General features: G+C 42.4%; 2 protein-coding genes across 2 annotated transcripts in view; both read right to left on the bottom strand.

The window, feature by feature from the left end:
• Positions 1-13910, bottom strand: part of LOC138951158 (serine/threonine-protein kinase ATR-like) — a 121026-nt gene extending 107116 nt beyond the window's left edge. The window contains exons 1-9 of the mRNA XM_070322827.1: positions 13819-13910; positions 7585-7679; positions 6644-6829; positions 5678-5848; positions 5134-5258; positions 4369-4454; positions 3552-3660; positions 3024-3160; positions 507-693 (exon numbers count right to left, since the gene is read on the bottom strand). Of these exons, the coding sequence (XP_070178928.1) occupies positions 507-693; positions 3024-3160; positions 3552-3660; positions 4369-4454; positions 5134-5258; positions 5678-5848; positions 6644-6829; positions 7585-7679; positions 13819-13910 (1188 nt within the window). The remainder of the gene's footprint in view (positions 1-506; positions 694-3023; positions 3161-3551; positions 3661-4368; positions 4455-5133; positions 5259-5677; positions 5849-6643; positions 6830-7584; positions 7680-13818) is intronic.
• The window catches only part of LOC138982412 (uncharacterized), a 12416-nt gene continuing 7637 nt past the window's right edge, over positions 10380-15158 (bottom strand). The window contains exon 3 of the mRNA XM_070355693.1: positions 10380-14855. Coding sequence (XP_070211794.1) covers positions 14187-14855 — 669 coding nt within the window. The 3' untranslated portion in view covers positions 10380-14186. The remainder of the gene's footprint in view (positions 14856-15158) is intronic.

The raw sequence follows: 15158 nt of genomic DNA, 5'->3' as shown, positions 1-15158 counted from the left end.
GTCACTATTCTTGGTTTACGGTACCATTCGGCGGCTTTGCTACGAGTATGCCATAGTCTTGGTTGGCCGAGACCTTGCACCGTTCTATCAGACTGCCTGGCTGGCTGTTGCACCGCGAATTCCTCCCACCGCCAAGTCGTTTTTTTGTGGTTTATTTCGCATTTAGGTCCCAGGTAACATTATGAAGTTTTAATACGATCAATCGGACCTATTATCAAGTTAGTGTATCAACTTTTGAACGAGCTGCGCCCAGTAGTTTCCCAGCAATAAGCTGTTAAGTCGAGACACACACACACACACAGACAATTAAAGTCTGCTGAGCCCTAGTACTAGCGTACTCGGGGATAAAGATTTTATCTTGTCTTGTCTCTCACCTGCAAGTCAGTGCACTGGCCTCCCAACAAACCTAAGAGAAAGGCAGTCAACTGCTCCATGGAAACACTAGCCACGCTGTTCAAAACTATCCCAGGCAACCGGTCAATTGTGTAGCACAACAGGCTCATCACAGACGCTCTCAGATGTGTCGTCGTCAGCTTAGCAACCCCATGGGCAGATAGGCTTGATGACACGGACATGAAGAGTTGCTGTAGGTCTGACTTGGACAGAGTCCTGTGCCCATTTTCACCTTTCCTGTCGGCTTCAATCAGGCTTTCAAGCAGAATGGCAGTGTTCTCTTCCAGTTGAACTGCTTCTCTGCAAAACATGACCCATGCAAGTATAAACATTAGAAGAAATCATGTACAGGCAAATCCAGCTAACTCACAAACGGTTAAGTCAAAAATTCGCTTAGCACACAAAGAAATTCTGGTCCGGAATTATCCCTCTCTATCTATGTGTACAAAGTACCCTGAGCTCGAAATGGGATTTCTCTTACGTAAGTCGAAAGACGGATAGCACACAACAGAAAGTCAGTCCCAAAGACAAAGTTTACTCTATATTTACTACAGCAACTCGAAACACGAAACTTGGCGTCTCACACTAGCGCATTGTGTAACCTTATTCCCTTCTTCTCTACACGGACGCCACACCGACTGGTCAGTCGGCACGCAATAAAGTATGAACTGAAGTTAGGAGGGGGCGAGGAGTAAGGAGGGGGCGAGGAGTTAGGAGAATTATCCAACTCCAAGAAAACATTCTGGAAAAGGTGGGGAAGTCACAAGGCAGTGAACGCACTCACCATGCACTGACATCATACGAAAGCAGCCACACAAACACAGCACAGAGGCAGAGGCAGGTGTGCAGATGCTTTGTGAGAATAAGCGTTGAAAACCAGTTTGAATTAAAACAAGAAGAGCAAACGCTCGATCGAGTCACTTTCGCAGTTCTGAATATTATATGAGGCATCAGATGGACAGGAAGAAATTGCTATTCACAACACAATGAGTCACGTTCACATAAAATTTGAGCCCGGTCACTTTTATAGTTTCCGAGAAAAGCCCAACGTTAAGTTGTGTGTTGCCGAACAGAAAAGGCTAGTTATCTCCCTTGTTTTTCTGATAACGTTCGTAAAAGGCTACAGATGTAAATACTTTGATGTAAAGAATAATCCTACAAAGTTTCAATCACATCCGATGAACTTTGTCAAAGATATAAAATGTCTAATTTTTCCTTTGACGCTGACCTGTGACCTTGAAAAAGGTCAAAGGTCAACGAAACCATCGTTAAAGTGTAGAGGTCATTGGAGGTCACGACTAAACAAAATATGAGCCCGATCGCTTTGATAGTTTCCGAGAAAAGTCCAACGTTAAGGTGGTGTCTACGGACGGCCGGCCGGACAGACTAACACTGACCGATTACATAGAGTCACTTTTTCTCAAGTGACTCAAAAAACAGCAGATAGAGCCGCATGTCATAATCATTCTTCTTGTCTGGCTTTATTGACTGCATGCCGATCTTGTGGCAGTGACTTTTCACTCTTCAGTCGGACTGTACACAAACATCTCTCACTCTCCCTCACTGACTACCCTAAGCCCTGACAACTGATCCTTGGAAATTGTTTGGAAGAGTACACCTCTCTATTTCTCTCCAATGCTCTTCCTGCTGACTTCAGTGACACCGGACACCCCACTGAGTTTAGCCAGCTACCCCCCCCCCCCCCCCCCTCTCTCTCTCTCTCTCCCCCCAGCCATGTACTGTTTGGTGCTGTGGCCAGAGAGGAGTCACCGGCTAATTGAGGCCAGCTGCACTGTTCACTCAGAGCAAAACTAGTTGACTGTGTCTAACTTTTGACAAAGCAACACAACTGAAGGGTTCACAGATGAGGTAACCGACTCACTGGTCAAGGCTGCAGGGAAACAAGAGTATCTTGTCAATGAAAGAGGTTACACACAGATACGCGATGCTGAGAACGGTGGCCGATTTTTCACTCTCTTTCTCGGAGGGCCTTCATCATTGCAGCTAGGGACTGCTGTAAAGAAATGCTTGCTCAGAAACTAACTCTTTTTGCATTGAAACATGCACCAGAACTGGTGGACACCATCGACAATGTCAAACATGAAATCGAAGCAGTTTGCTTGAGGAAACGGTCGTCAGCAACTCAAACTTCTCTGTTTTCTTTTTTTAAGAAAATCTGAGGTGACTTTCTTTGTGGCCCCGCCCCCTCCCTCCATAAGGACCGATTTTGTCAACATTTTCAAGGTCGCTAGATCGGGTTCCACTGTACTATGACCAAGTCGAAATTTCGGATAGGACACAATAACAATTCGGTCCCTTCAATTTCGTCTTATCCGGATTTGCCTGTATATAAAGGGAGTATCACCTGAAAATGGCATTCTACAGCGATTAACCTTGTGGATGCAGATTTTCACCTTCTGTGTCTGTGTGTGGGTGTGGGTGTGTGTGGTTGGTACATGTGTGTGTGCGTGAGTGTGTTTGTGTTGCCAAGGAAAAACAAGGACAGGTAACTCTCCCACAACCCATAAACACTTGACAAGAGTTATTTCCAAACATTGTCTATTACCTAACTTCAGTATACCATACGCAGACCCCTCACCCCAATTCCCTCACTTAACTACCACACTTACTCCCTTTCCAAAGACTTGCATCCTGAGATCAGCAGCTGTATCATGGCTATGGTCACAGCCACCAGACGATCTTTTATGTTAGCAGTAGTAATCACACCATATTCCTTCATAAATTTGGTCAGCATCTGCAGTGAAATCTGGAAAAAAAGAGGCAGACTTGAAGAATACGGCATAGAACTGATACGTAACAACTGTACAGAAAAAATGACCATAACTAAACAGTATAAAGTTCTTTGCCTCAATGATGATAGTAAAGTCTTCTTGTTCACAGACACTCAAGAGGATTAAGCAAATCCTAAGGCCGTTCCTTAATTAAGGCCTGGAGTTGACTTTGCGGAGACTTTGCAAAGTCTTTTGATAGAAAATTCAGTCCCAAAGCTTCTCACAACCAGCTTTGTGAAGTCGACTTTGCCCAGTTATTAATACCAGGCTTTAGGTACTGGTGAGGCTGCAAGGTTCATGATGGTATGAAATCTCACACATGCATGACACACGTACTGTAGCAACCCAGACACAACTCAAACTGACCATTTTCAGATTGAAATCCCCTAGTTCTATGCAGACGAGAACTGTTCCATACAGAAGGTGTGTGCTGAGGACACTGTATTGCTGGACTTCAAATGCCAAAAGCAGCTGCCTGCAATTTGAAAAGGAGGCTCTCATAAAAATATAGAATGTATGCACACGTATGAATAGGAATATAGATCTATTGAGCAAGATTACAGATACAATATTTATCTAATAAGCTCATTGCTAAATATAAAAGAATCATGAGCAAAATACATGCATAGACGCATGTACTTAAGTTGTCCGACACTGTTGTCTTCTAAAACAGTGGAAATGGCACTGACAAGTGAAACGCTCAAATAAAAAAGCAAGAATTTTTTTTTTAAATTCAACCTGTGGGCAACCAATACTGTATTCATGCTCAACCAATGCTTCAATCATCTACGATTTGTGTCTGTCTGTCTGTGTGTGTGTGTGTGTGTGTCCGCGATGCACGGCCAAAGTTCTCGGTGGATCTTTTTCAAATTTGGAGACCGTATTCAGCTACACCCCGGACACAACCTCATCGATGAGATATTTCAACACGTGCTCTCAGCGCGCAGCGCTGAACCGATTTTGGTTTTTCTCTGGATCCATTCCCAGTAACTCTTCCTTATCTTCTCCAGTGTTTTCAGCCGCGTTTATCTCCCTTCCTCCGTGCGGTGCGCCGGCAAAGCCGGGTATTCGGCTCGACTTCTTCCCGGCGCAGCCGTACCCGGCGAAGCGGGTATTCATCTAGTATTCAAATAAATTATTCACACACACACACACACACACACACACACACACACAAGCTCACATGAGGTTGGTTTGGAGCACTTCACAATGATCTGGGTCATCAAACTCCAGAACAGCTTCCTTGATGCAGTCACATCCTTGAGCACCCTGCACAACATAATGATGCTTAGCTGATCAAATTCCAAGGTCAGGCAACACCCATGCCCGACCTTAAAATGTGATCAAGGTCAATCATGTGTGAATATAAACACCGTGAATTTGATCCAAGTTGCAAATAAATGTGCTAGGTTTTGACAGAGCCACTTCAAAAGCCTCACAGAAGAACATTTTCTTCTTCTGCGCGGGGCCAGAATGACAGAGATGATTAGTGCGAGTTTTCTGCTAACACAAGCAAGCAGTACTTTACATTATGGTGGAAAATCTTTTCGAAGCTTTCAGTTAAGAGTGGTTCAGTATCTTGTTAGCTGGGACAGAAAGAAGGAAATAGAAGTACAAATGATACAGGCATATGTATTGATTAAACATCTGATTTCCTGTCTTGGAGCCTAGGGACGTCACACTCAGAGCCTGTCTAAAATTCTTATTTATGCAGCTGGCCAAGACTCGTAAAAAATAAACAGAATTATAACTAAATTAGATTCACACATAAATGTTGTAGTATTTGTTTTACAAAAATATGACCTTTGACACAGATCTTGACAGAAACTGTTCAACTTGACCACTTCGTTAAACAATGTCACAACTTGTGTCGAATGTCATCATTTGGTCAAAAATGCAATAACATATCATCTACCCCTGTTCATAGGCAACATGCTTGTATACTCACAGCATCAGAGGGGTCTACAAGGCTCTGTTTCACCAGCTCCAGATCAACAGGAAGAGCTTGAAGCTGGACCTTGGACGTGTGACCGTCTTCACATGCGTACAGTTTCTCACTGACAACGATTAGTTCTGAACCGAACAAACACAATGCACAATCAGCAGACCTTTAAACAAAAATGATCCACCTCAAAACTTCAAGAACAGTAAGTTCTTTCAAGAACTGGCTAAACACATATAATCAAATGGCAATGAAACATTTCAAATCTATCCTGTCGCTTTTGAACATATGCTGGATGTGAACTGTTTCCTTTGACACAAATTATGTTAAATGGCCACAACTGTTTTGAAGCATATTAGAATATATATAACAAAATGAACATAACAGCATCCAAAGAAGAATTTTGTTTGGGGCATATTACAATAGTTAAAATGAATATACATGTATAAATATAAAAATTAAACAACAGATGTTTCATAAAAAATATCCATGCAATAACCCCAAAACTACTCAGCTTTTTACTACCACAGCTTAGAAATTGTTACATTACCTGCACAAGAACGAACCAGGTGAGAAACCAGCTGCTGAAAGATGTGGGCAGAGCGTATTCTTGCATTGTGCAAAAGATGTGTCAGCACCTTCAGACAAATTTGATGCAGACTGCTGCACCCAGCAACGGACAGCAGGCGAAGCAAACGATGTATCAGCCACGTGCAGAATCCTGCCAAAGAAAAATTGTAAATGATAACTGCAAAACACCTGCAAAACACATTTCCACTAACACAAAAACAGAGGCTAAGGTGTAGACTTTGTGCGCATTTCTTGACTCTACACAATAAGTAATATGCATGTGAGACTGTGCCAAAAGGTGACGTTTTCATGTCAGTATGTCCCAAATGACATCACCAGTACATTTTTCATTCTATCTAATCTGTTTTCGTTCTATTTTTTCTAATAACATGCGTTAACAATTGATTGCCAACTGGAATGGAAGAGCACAAAAAGTGTAACTTGATATGTAGTTTCTCTAGAGGGAAAAACATCTTCCACTTTCATGTCAGTGTGTCCCATGCAACATACATTTGCCAAACAGCTATGTGCAAGTAGATTATTTGTTAGTGGTATAGAAAATACTGATCAACAATTAAAGTCAGTTTTCACATTCATTTTCTACCTATTTCTTATTTGTTTATTCTGTTGGCAATGGTGAAATGTCAGCAATCGTGTGTCATTCGGGACAGTAGACATGACACCTGACCTTTTGGCACAGTCTCATGTGTCTGTGCGTGGGAGGTGTTGAAAATTTAGTTATATCATGTATGAAAATTATTGTGTTTGAAAAGTGCAAAGAGCAAAACCATAATTCTGTTGAGTGACATAAGCTTTCAGTGTTTCATTGTTGTTGTCACTAGTACATGTAATACACATGAAGATTTTAAAAATAAAAATGTATGAACACTAACTCATCCTGTATCACAAGTGCTTCAGCTGCAACAATACAGTGACTCTTCCTTACCGACTGAACACTTTTCCTCTGGTGTCGGCTCATTGCTTTTGATCTCTGCCAGGGTTGGGGTGACATCAACCCCTTGAGCAGACAACTGCATGAAGATGTCTGAGTTCGTTCCAATGAAGAACTCACACAGCTGCAAGGAGCTGTAGCACTCGCTCGACGTCCCAAGTGACTGCAAATTTCTTGATGCTAGATCAGTGACAAAGGCAAAGAAGTACAGTGGAACCCCCTTTTTAAGACCTAAAAAAAAGTTTGAAAATAAAGTCTTAAAAAGGAGGTAAATTAAAGGGGGTATTATCATGAAAAGGACATTGGAAAAATGAAGGTCTTAAAACAGGACAGGTCTTTAATTGGGGGTCTTAAAAAGGGAGGGGGGGTTCTGCTGTGCATACGGCAGAGGTGCATACTCAGACCTGTAAGCGGTAGCATAAATTTATGTTATTAAATGATGGGATCTGCTCATGATTATTTACTTATTTAGTATACATGTGTCTTTTTTTGTTTTTAAAGATTTAATAGACGATATTCAGAAATAACCCTGTCGGGTTTGTATGGGTTATGAAAGAGCTAGTACCTTTGCATTTTCGAAGACAAACATATGCACAAGTCAGTTTCCTGTCCACGTGTTTCAGACACACCCCCTAGCTAGTGACTGGCCTATGTCACAAGGGAAAATGTAATGACCAAAAGACCCAGACAGTAGCATGAGCCTGTGAAATTCCGTATGGTCGGAAGCAGGCTGTAATACTTAAAACTATACAACAAAGGATTAACACTTCTCATTCCAGATCAGAAAGAACAATATATCGACATATTTTTTGTAGCTCGGACACTTGGACCTATATGTATCTCAACCCAGGTTCGACTTGTACCTATTGTCCTCCGACTATGCATCTGAGAACAACACTGTGTAAGGTCTACAAGTAGTGAAGAAGTTTACTTACCATTTTCCAAATCCAACAGGAAGTTATCCACAAGCTCAACAATAGCACACCTGAACCAAAAGATGCTCTGCTCTTTCTCCGCTTCTTTCTGTAAGCTAAATACACAGAAAAAGAATTCTCAACAGACTTCATAAAACTGCTACACCAAATAATGCAAAGACAATGTTCTCTCAATCTCCCACTCAAAAACATAATTCCCTGATTAATCACACTGGTCTTCATGACAAAGAAACAAAATAAATATTTCTAATTAAATATCATGTCTTATACCTCAAACTTTGAATGTTGGTGCCTCTAACTAACATTTCAGCAAAAAGAAGTGAAATAGAAAGGCTAAGTATAATCTTACAGAACAAAATACACCAAATTAGTAATGTTCACGGCAGTATCACCAAAAATGAAATGGGATCAAACAAAACAGCACCTAATATCTTTGCATAAATGATAAAGCGCCATGCAAGGTCTGGGCATAATCATAGCAGGCACATGCATGTAAGTGCACATCGCCAAATAAGCTTGCAAACCAGATGCATCCTTACCGAAGAACAATTTGTTGCACACTCTTTGACATGGCTGTACAACTGCAAACAAACAAAACTCAATTATAAATAAGGAACTACATGTACTTGTACTAAAATGCATCAATGGTTTAAGAAAGCTAAATAGAACATTCACAATATGATGTGCTTAGCCTTTTAAATTCAATTAAACTGTTAGTGTTGCTGTTAGCAAAACTTTGTGCATGTGAATTGTGATTGTGAATAAATGTATGCCTTCTTCCTTCACTTAAACAAACCATTCCTGCCTCTTTTTTTGTATTTTAAACTATGTGTATGTATGCCAGCAGACAACATCTAAACTCTTCAAAACATCAGCTGTGTTAATCAGTTTGGTTTGATTATTTGTTCACCTCAATAGACAATACCTCAACAACTTTAATTATTTTTTTATTGTGCATTTTTATTTCAAATGGACCGGACTGGGAATGCAGTTTGATACAAGTACATGTACCCTTGGAGTTCGAATATTGACGTTGCTATGATTCAGAAGATACTCATTTGAGAAATGTGAACATGTGAAATGAAAAGTGTAACTACTTGCTCAGTCAAAATTCCTCAAAACCTCACTCAGCAGAATGAGCAAGTGAAAGAAATGATTTGTCTGTTTATTTCGTATCAGCCATCTAGGTCGGACGGTCTTGAGTACATCAAGTACAGTTCGACATGTCTTAGTCAGACTCTTCTGTATTGCAGTAAATGGTTCTTGGATTCACAGAGCACTTACAATTTATACAACTTACAAGTTACAGAGATGCCCTTCCCGGTTCAGCGCCGCTTGGCATCAAAATTACTCCTTGGCATCAATCTATCCAGACAAGTAAGTGGTCGACTAGCACACGAGCTACTCTTCTGATGATGAACTTTCCATTTTCCTCATTCATTTGAATCCACTTTGTATACGTTTGTCTGCTCCCACTCTATGAAGTTCGATGTAATTTCAGAGAGAACATACAACGAGTCGTCTGCTTCTGAAAATGGCGCGGACTGCAAAATATTTTGTTTTCTATCATTGAAGAGTGTACTATCTATCTTTTTACACAAATCTACCTAATTGTTCAGCAAAACTGAAGTATATTTATCAAAAGCACGTACGAGTAATATCAAATGCATTTCCTGTTTGATTAATGTAATCATTCAGATAGAGATGACTTTTCAATTGTAGAAAACAACATTCTCTAGCAGTCCGTACCAGGACAGTTCCAGAAGTACTGACCGTACAGCGGGTCACAATCAGTGTGAAATCATCATCGAGTCATTCCGTTTGCAGCTTTATTAGCTTAGTTGCTTCTTTTTTTGTAACTCAATAATATATCAAATTCATGATGATCTCTCTGCTAGCTCTATTTCCTTCCCTCTTTTCTTCCCTCTAGAGTCTTTATACTCTAAATAAGTGTGTACTGTCTATCACTTTTATTTGTTCGTTACATGTTACACGCTGCATGTGAGTAGGCCTAAGCCTATAATTATGAGTTGCTGAATTACCTGCTAGCTCTCAGTCTTTCTTCTGCCATTACTTTTGTTTGTTTGTTTGTTTGTTTGTTTGCTTGTGTGTGTGTTTCTTTATTTGTTTGTTTGTTCACAGTTGTTTGTTTTCCGGACTGTTTGATCGTTTGTTTTTGTTGTTGATTGTTTTCCGGGTGTTACTTTGTGTATGGGTGTTTTGTTTTCTTTTTTTTCTCACTTGTTCTCTTTTCCGTCCGTCTTTCTCTCTTTCTTTCTTTTCGTCCCGTTTTCAGGTTTTCTTTAGAGTCCTTGCGTCGTAGTTCTTGCTTTTTCCGTTTTGTTGCTTGGAGTGTGTTTTTACGGGAGCGCGGCGGCTTTAATTCTTCCTTCACTACAGTGAAATTTCAGCCCAACCCTGAAACGTCTCCTCTCAGTCCCGAGCCAGAAACACACACACACACACACACACACACACACACACACACACACACACACACACACACACACACACACTGTCGTACACACACCGGCATACACACACACACACACACACCGTGACACACACCGCATACACACACACCGTGATTTGATATGACACACACACACACACACACGGCTACACACACACACACACACACTGACTGACACACACACACACACACACACAGGCTGACACACACACACACACACACACACACACACACACACACTGACACACACTACACACACACACACACTGACTGACACACACACACACACACACACACACACACACACACACAGTACAGGGAAAACAATCAAAATAAATTTTATTATTATCACAAACACACAAAAGACATCATTAACAGTTGTTCGCCAAGCGCTGAAAGAGGAAAATGCCATCAAACTAACTGGAGGGAGGAGGGAGATAGGGATTGAAGAAGATGGAATGCATCTGAGAGAGAGCTCGTTACATGAAACTTTCTAGACAACTTTAAAACACATTTACCACACATTGGCTGACTTTTAGAGATGACTTCTTCTCGTTTCGTGCAAGCAATCTTCAAGTATCAATCACCATCAATCCGCCCAGGACTCGTTTACCTGAATAGACGATGTTCCGAAATAATTAAATCTGTTGGGTTTGTATAATAACTCACGAGCGGCGCCGGTTTCACAACACACGTTGTCCCCATGGGGAATTCGTCAATTAACATCATCCTTCCCGAACACATACCAAACATCTGCAGCCTGGCTAATTTCTTTGCAGAGTGGATTTTGATATTGTTGCTAAATTAATTTTGTAACTGACACCTGTGTCAATATAATAAGCGAAATAAATTCCGAAAAAATCCTATTTGATCTACACAGAAAGTTGCCAGGCTATTGAAGTTGGGTATGTGTCCAGGTTTATATATGCCGTCTTATCCAATGTAAAAAGATTGCTATACAGATTTGTGGTGATATAAATGATCGTACAAATGTGACGACAAGAAGGACTGAAACAGCCCTGGGCAATACAAACCAGGAGAAAAGGACACATGCCTTTTAATGCGTAGTCCTAAATACCGCAGACAATTGTCGACGTTGGCAGCCACCACTTTAGTGGCACATAGGCTAAATCATTTGGAAATGGACAGAGAACACTTGGCATTGGACGATATATATGCCAGTCTTGTTCCAGAGAACATGCTCACCTGTAGTTAAAGTGTGAAAGACTGTGGGCCCACACATCTTGGCGGCGCTTTGCTTTTAGCCGGCTTAATGGGTGTGCGTACGGGTGTGATTGACTGTTTAATAGTGTGCAAGTCTGAGTAGTGCATGCTAATGATTCCGTGAGTGTACAGGGCTGTGGTGCACGAACCGAAAGAAGGTGCCACCCAAACGGGAGAGAACAAACCGGCTCGGGGTCTGATTCGTTGAAATCGCAACAAGTGTCATTTTCAACCAATCCAACACTGCGGGTGGCTCCCGTTTGGGTGGTAACTTTCTCGTGGACCTCAGCCCAGCTTTCTGCTTTTGTCAGGGAGGAGGGTCAGAGGGTTGGATGCATGTGTTTGTGAGTGTGCATTTTATGCGCTGGACATCAAAACTGCTGGGTTTAAGTTTAAAACAACAACAAAAACAACAACATCTGTCTTACTTTCTATTTCTCTCCGTCACTCACTCGAGTGCACACACCCATACCAAAACGCATTTCAAGAAGCTTCAAACTTTACATAAACTATGCATTATACACTTTTTACGAGACGAAAAGGACAGGGTATTGGAAAGCAGGAAGACTAGAATTAAAATGCTGCAACCTTCACCATTTACGCAGACATACTTGTATTAAAAAAAAATTGTATAAAGATTGTCTGTAAAATACACATTCATTGATCAATATTAATCCCACAAAAAATGCAAAAACTCATTTCAAATGCAGAACACGAGCGCGCAAACACATACGCACACACACGCACGCATGCACTCATACAAGTACACACACACGCGCGCATGTACGCATACACGTACACACACGCACGCATGCACGCATACACACACACACACACACACACACACACACACACACACACACACACACACACACACGCACGCACACGCGGCTTACATACACACGCATATGCGCACCGTGCGAAGACAACGATAGTGGCCTTTGCGTCAATAACTTGAATGTAACTTTAGATACACCACTGCAGGAGACAAGTACAAAACCAGTCAAACAGCTACTTCTTTTCCTCCAATTGTGCAATTTCAATTTCAGCATTCAGACAATCTTCATTACAGATGTAACCGAGTGCCGTAACACTACGATCACCTCGGGAAGCGAAGTGCAATCAAACAGGATTGAAAATGTTAGGGCTAATTTCTTAGCCCTATAAAAAAACTGTTATGCAAACCCGAAGGTTTCCATGAACATACAGACAATCGGAAACCACCAGACCCCATCACAAACAGAATTCCACAAACCACCGGTGTTGACTTAAAGGCCAACAACTCGGGTGCAGAGTCTGCTGTGAAAGGAGCGGTAGCCTCCCCTGTCACACAGAAAACTCTCCTTGCTCAATCTGGTTCACATAAAACTTCATGGATGTCCTTGTCAAGTTGTTCTTATCTGCTTCACACAGTGAACACACATCACTGCTGCATCGCTTTGCTTTGCGCCTTGCGATGGCACTGTTCATAAACCGCCCCAGTCAACAGTTGTTCATCCCTGCCTTTATAAAAGGGGCGATAATTTTAGAACGACTAATCCCAAAGATATCCTAATAATTTGTCTTCAAAATCGTTAATGCTCGAATAATTAGTCAGTCAGCTCTGGTTCCTTAGAACTATGCAAGCAAACCCCTTCATATTACACCTTCTCCATACATTTTCATTAGGCGTCGGACATCCCCTCTCTAATCCACCGCCCAACCTCCCCAATCCACCTCCCTAATCCCTCCCCTCCCACCACCCCACCTCCAATTTCAGCAGACACTAGCTTACATTGCTGGTATTTCTCTGACTTTTTGTTGACCGGACACTTCGACATAAAATGTCAATTTGTTCGTTGACTTGGCGATAGCTGAATTGTCACAATAAAAACCGTTTATTTACTTATCCCCGTATAGTTTACACAGTTTCTTTTACCCATCTCAGCTGACAGGAACTGCACTCCGAGTTTATTTCTCACACAGTAGTCGTCAACTTCAGTCCTTCCAAGCCAGCAGGGCTGGTATGCACGAGAAAGTGCCCAACTGGGTGAGAACCAACCGCTGTGTTGGATTGGTTGAAATTGAGATTTGTTTGAGATTTCAACCAATCTGACCAACTGCATTGGTCCCATCCTCACAGTTGGGCATTTTTTCGTGCATGCCATCCAATGTATCGTACTCCTCTCTTCGCTTCACTTAGTATTTCAATCTGAGACAACATTGAGATGCTTCTTTCCGTCCATCCGCCTAAATGCGGATGTTGACGAGGCGGTAGCTGTCATCTCTGATATGCTACCGGAAGAGTTAAGGCTATCTAGAGCCCGAAGTCGACGGCTGCGCGAAGACTTTGTGATGTCTTTTTAACTAAATTTCGGTGCCAAAGCTTCGTGCAGCTTAGTGAAGTAGACTTCGTAAAGTCGACTTTGATCAATTAATTTGAGTCTAATGGTGCAGTCTGCTCACATGGCACACATGGCGTCGCGTGCACTTCTCGTGAATATGCTCGTGTTTTTGCTTCGTCTTCGTGTTTTTTTCCCTTTTTATTTTTAGTCTACATGCGAGTGTTGACGAGGCGATAGTAATCCTCGTCGTCCACGATACTGCCGGAAGAGTTGCGGACCTTCTTGTAGTAAAGGATGCGAAGCATGGCATCGCGTGCACTCCTTACAAATGCGCTAGTCTTACAATTGTTTTGACCTCTTCTTTGTATCATTTTTCACTCTCAGCCAACATGCGAGTGTTGACGAGACGATAGTTATCCTCGTCGTCCTCCCAACTGCCGGAAGTGTTACGGACCTTCTTGTAGTGCAGTGCTGCAAACCATTGTGTCGCGTGCACTCGTTAGGCTAAATAGGGCCTACATATATGCTCATTTTCAAATTGTTTTTGCTTTTTCTTCGCTTGCGTGTTTTTCACTCTCAGTCTACATGCGGGTGTTGACGAGGCGATAGTTATCCTCGTCGTCCTCAATACTGCCGGAAGTGCTACGGACCTTCTTGTAGTGCAGCCGGCACATCATGGCGTCACGGATGTCGCTGTACACCATCCACAGGAAGGGCATGGCCGCCGCCTTGGCGATCCGCAGCCACATCCCGCCCGTCACGCCGTCGTTGAAGCGCGAACAGTAGGGGTTGTTGCACTCCATGCACATGATCAGCATCCGCACCACGAAGTAGGGCGTCTCGCAGAAGAAAGCCAGCACGCTGACCAGCACTGCGATGACCAGACTCTCGCCTCTGGGCGTGCTAGGCGAGTAGGTGCACTTGTCCGATCTCAGGCAGTCCAGGAGTCCTGCTAGAGGCGCGGTGATGAAGACGGCTAAAGCGGCGGGGAGAAAGCTGAGAATCTGCAACGCTAAGAAGTAGTGGTCGCGAACTCTGAAAGCGCAGTGTTGATCAGAAACTGGCTCCACCAGCGCCTCGTAGAAGATGGGCACGACAAGTATGGCGGCCACCAGCCAGGGCAACAGGCAGTAGAGGGCGCAGTTGACCCAGGTGGCGAAGCGGGTAAGGTGGGTTCCTCTTCGCTCTGTGAAGACGTAGACGAGACGTTCCATGACTAGACCCAGCACTGCCAAGAGTGACACGCACACCTGAAGGGAGAACAAACGAATACGAATAATTAATATGTCAAAAATGTACTTTTGTTTCACTACAAAAACTGTAAATATTGCCTAGCAGCATCCAAACTAAGTCGAGTTTAGAATCCTTCCTTTGAGGCCATGGAATAGCTTGTAGACACATGCACTCTACAGTAAATATCAGAAAAATAGCAACACGTCCAGAGCAAGCAGATGTTCACTCCACACAAAATAATTGTCATTGAGTGGCTTTGCTTTCTACAGGGAACATTGTTTCCTGCCCTGCAGCACCTACCAAAAAACGTGGGTGGTACA

Source organism: Littorina saxatilis, linkage group LG1, assembly GCF_037325665.1.
Source record: "Littorina saxatilis isolate snail1 linkage group LG1, US_GU_Lsax_2.0, whole genome shotgun sequence".
NCBI classification, from domain to species: domain Eukaryota; kingdom Metazoa; phylum Mollusca; class Gastropoda; order Littorinimorpha; family Littorinidae; genus Littorina; species Littorina saxatilis.
The sequence above is the reverse complement of the archived record's forward strand: the minus strand, read 5'-3'. Positions and strand labels throughout refer to the sequence as shown.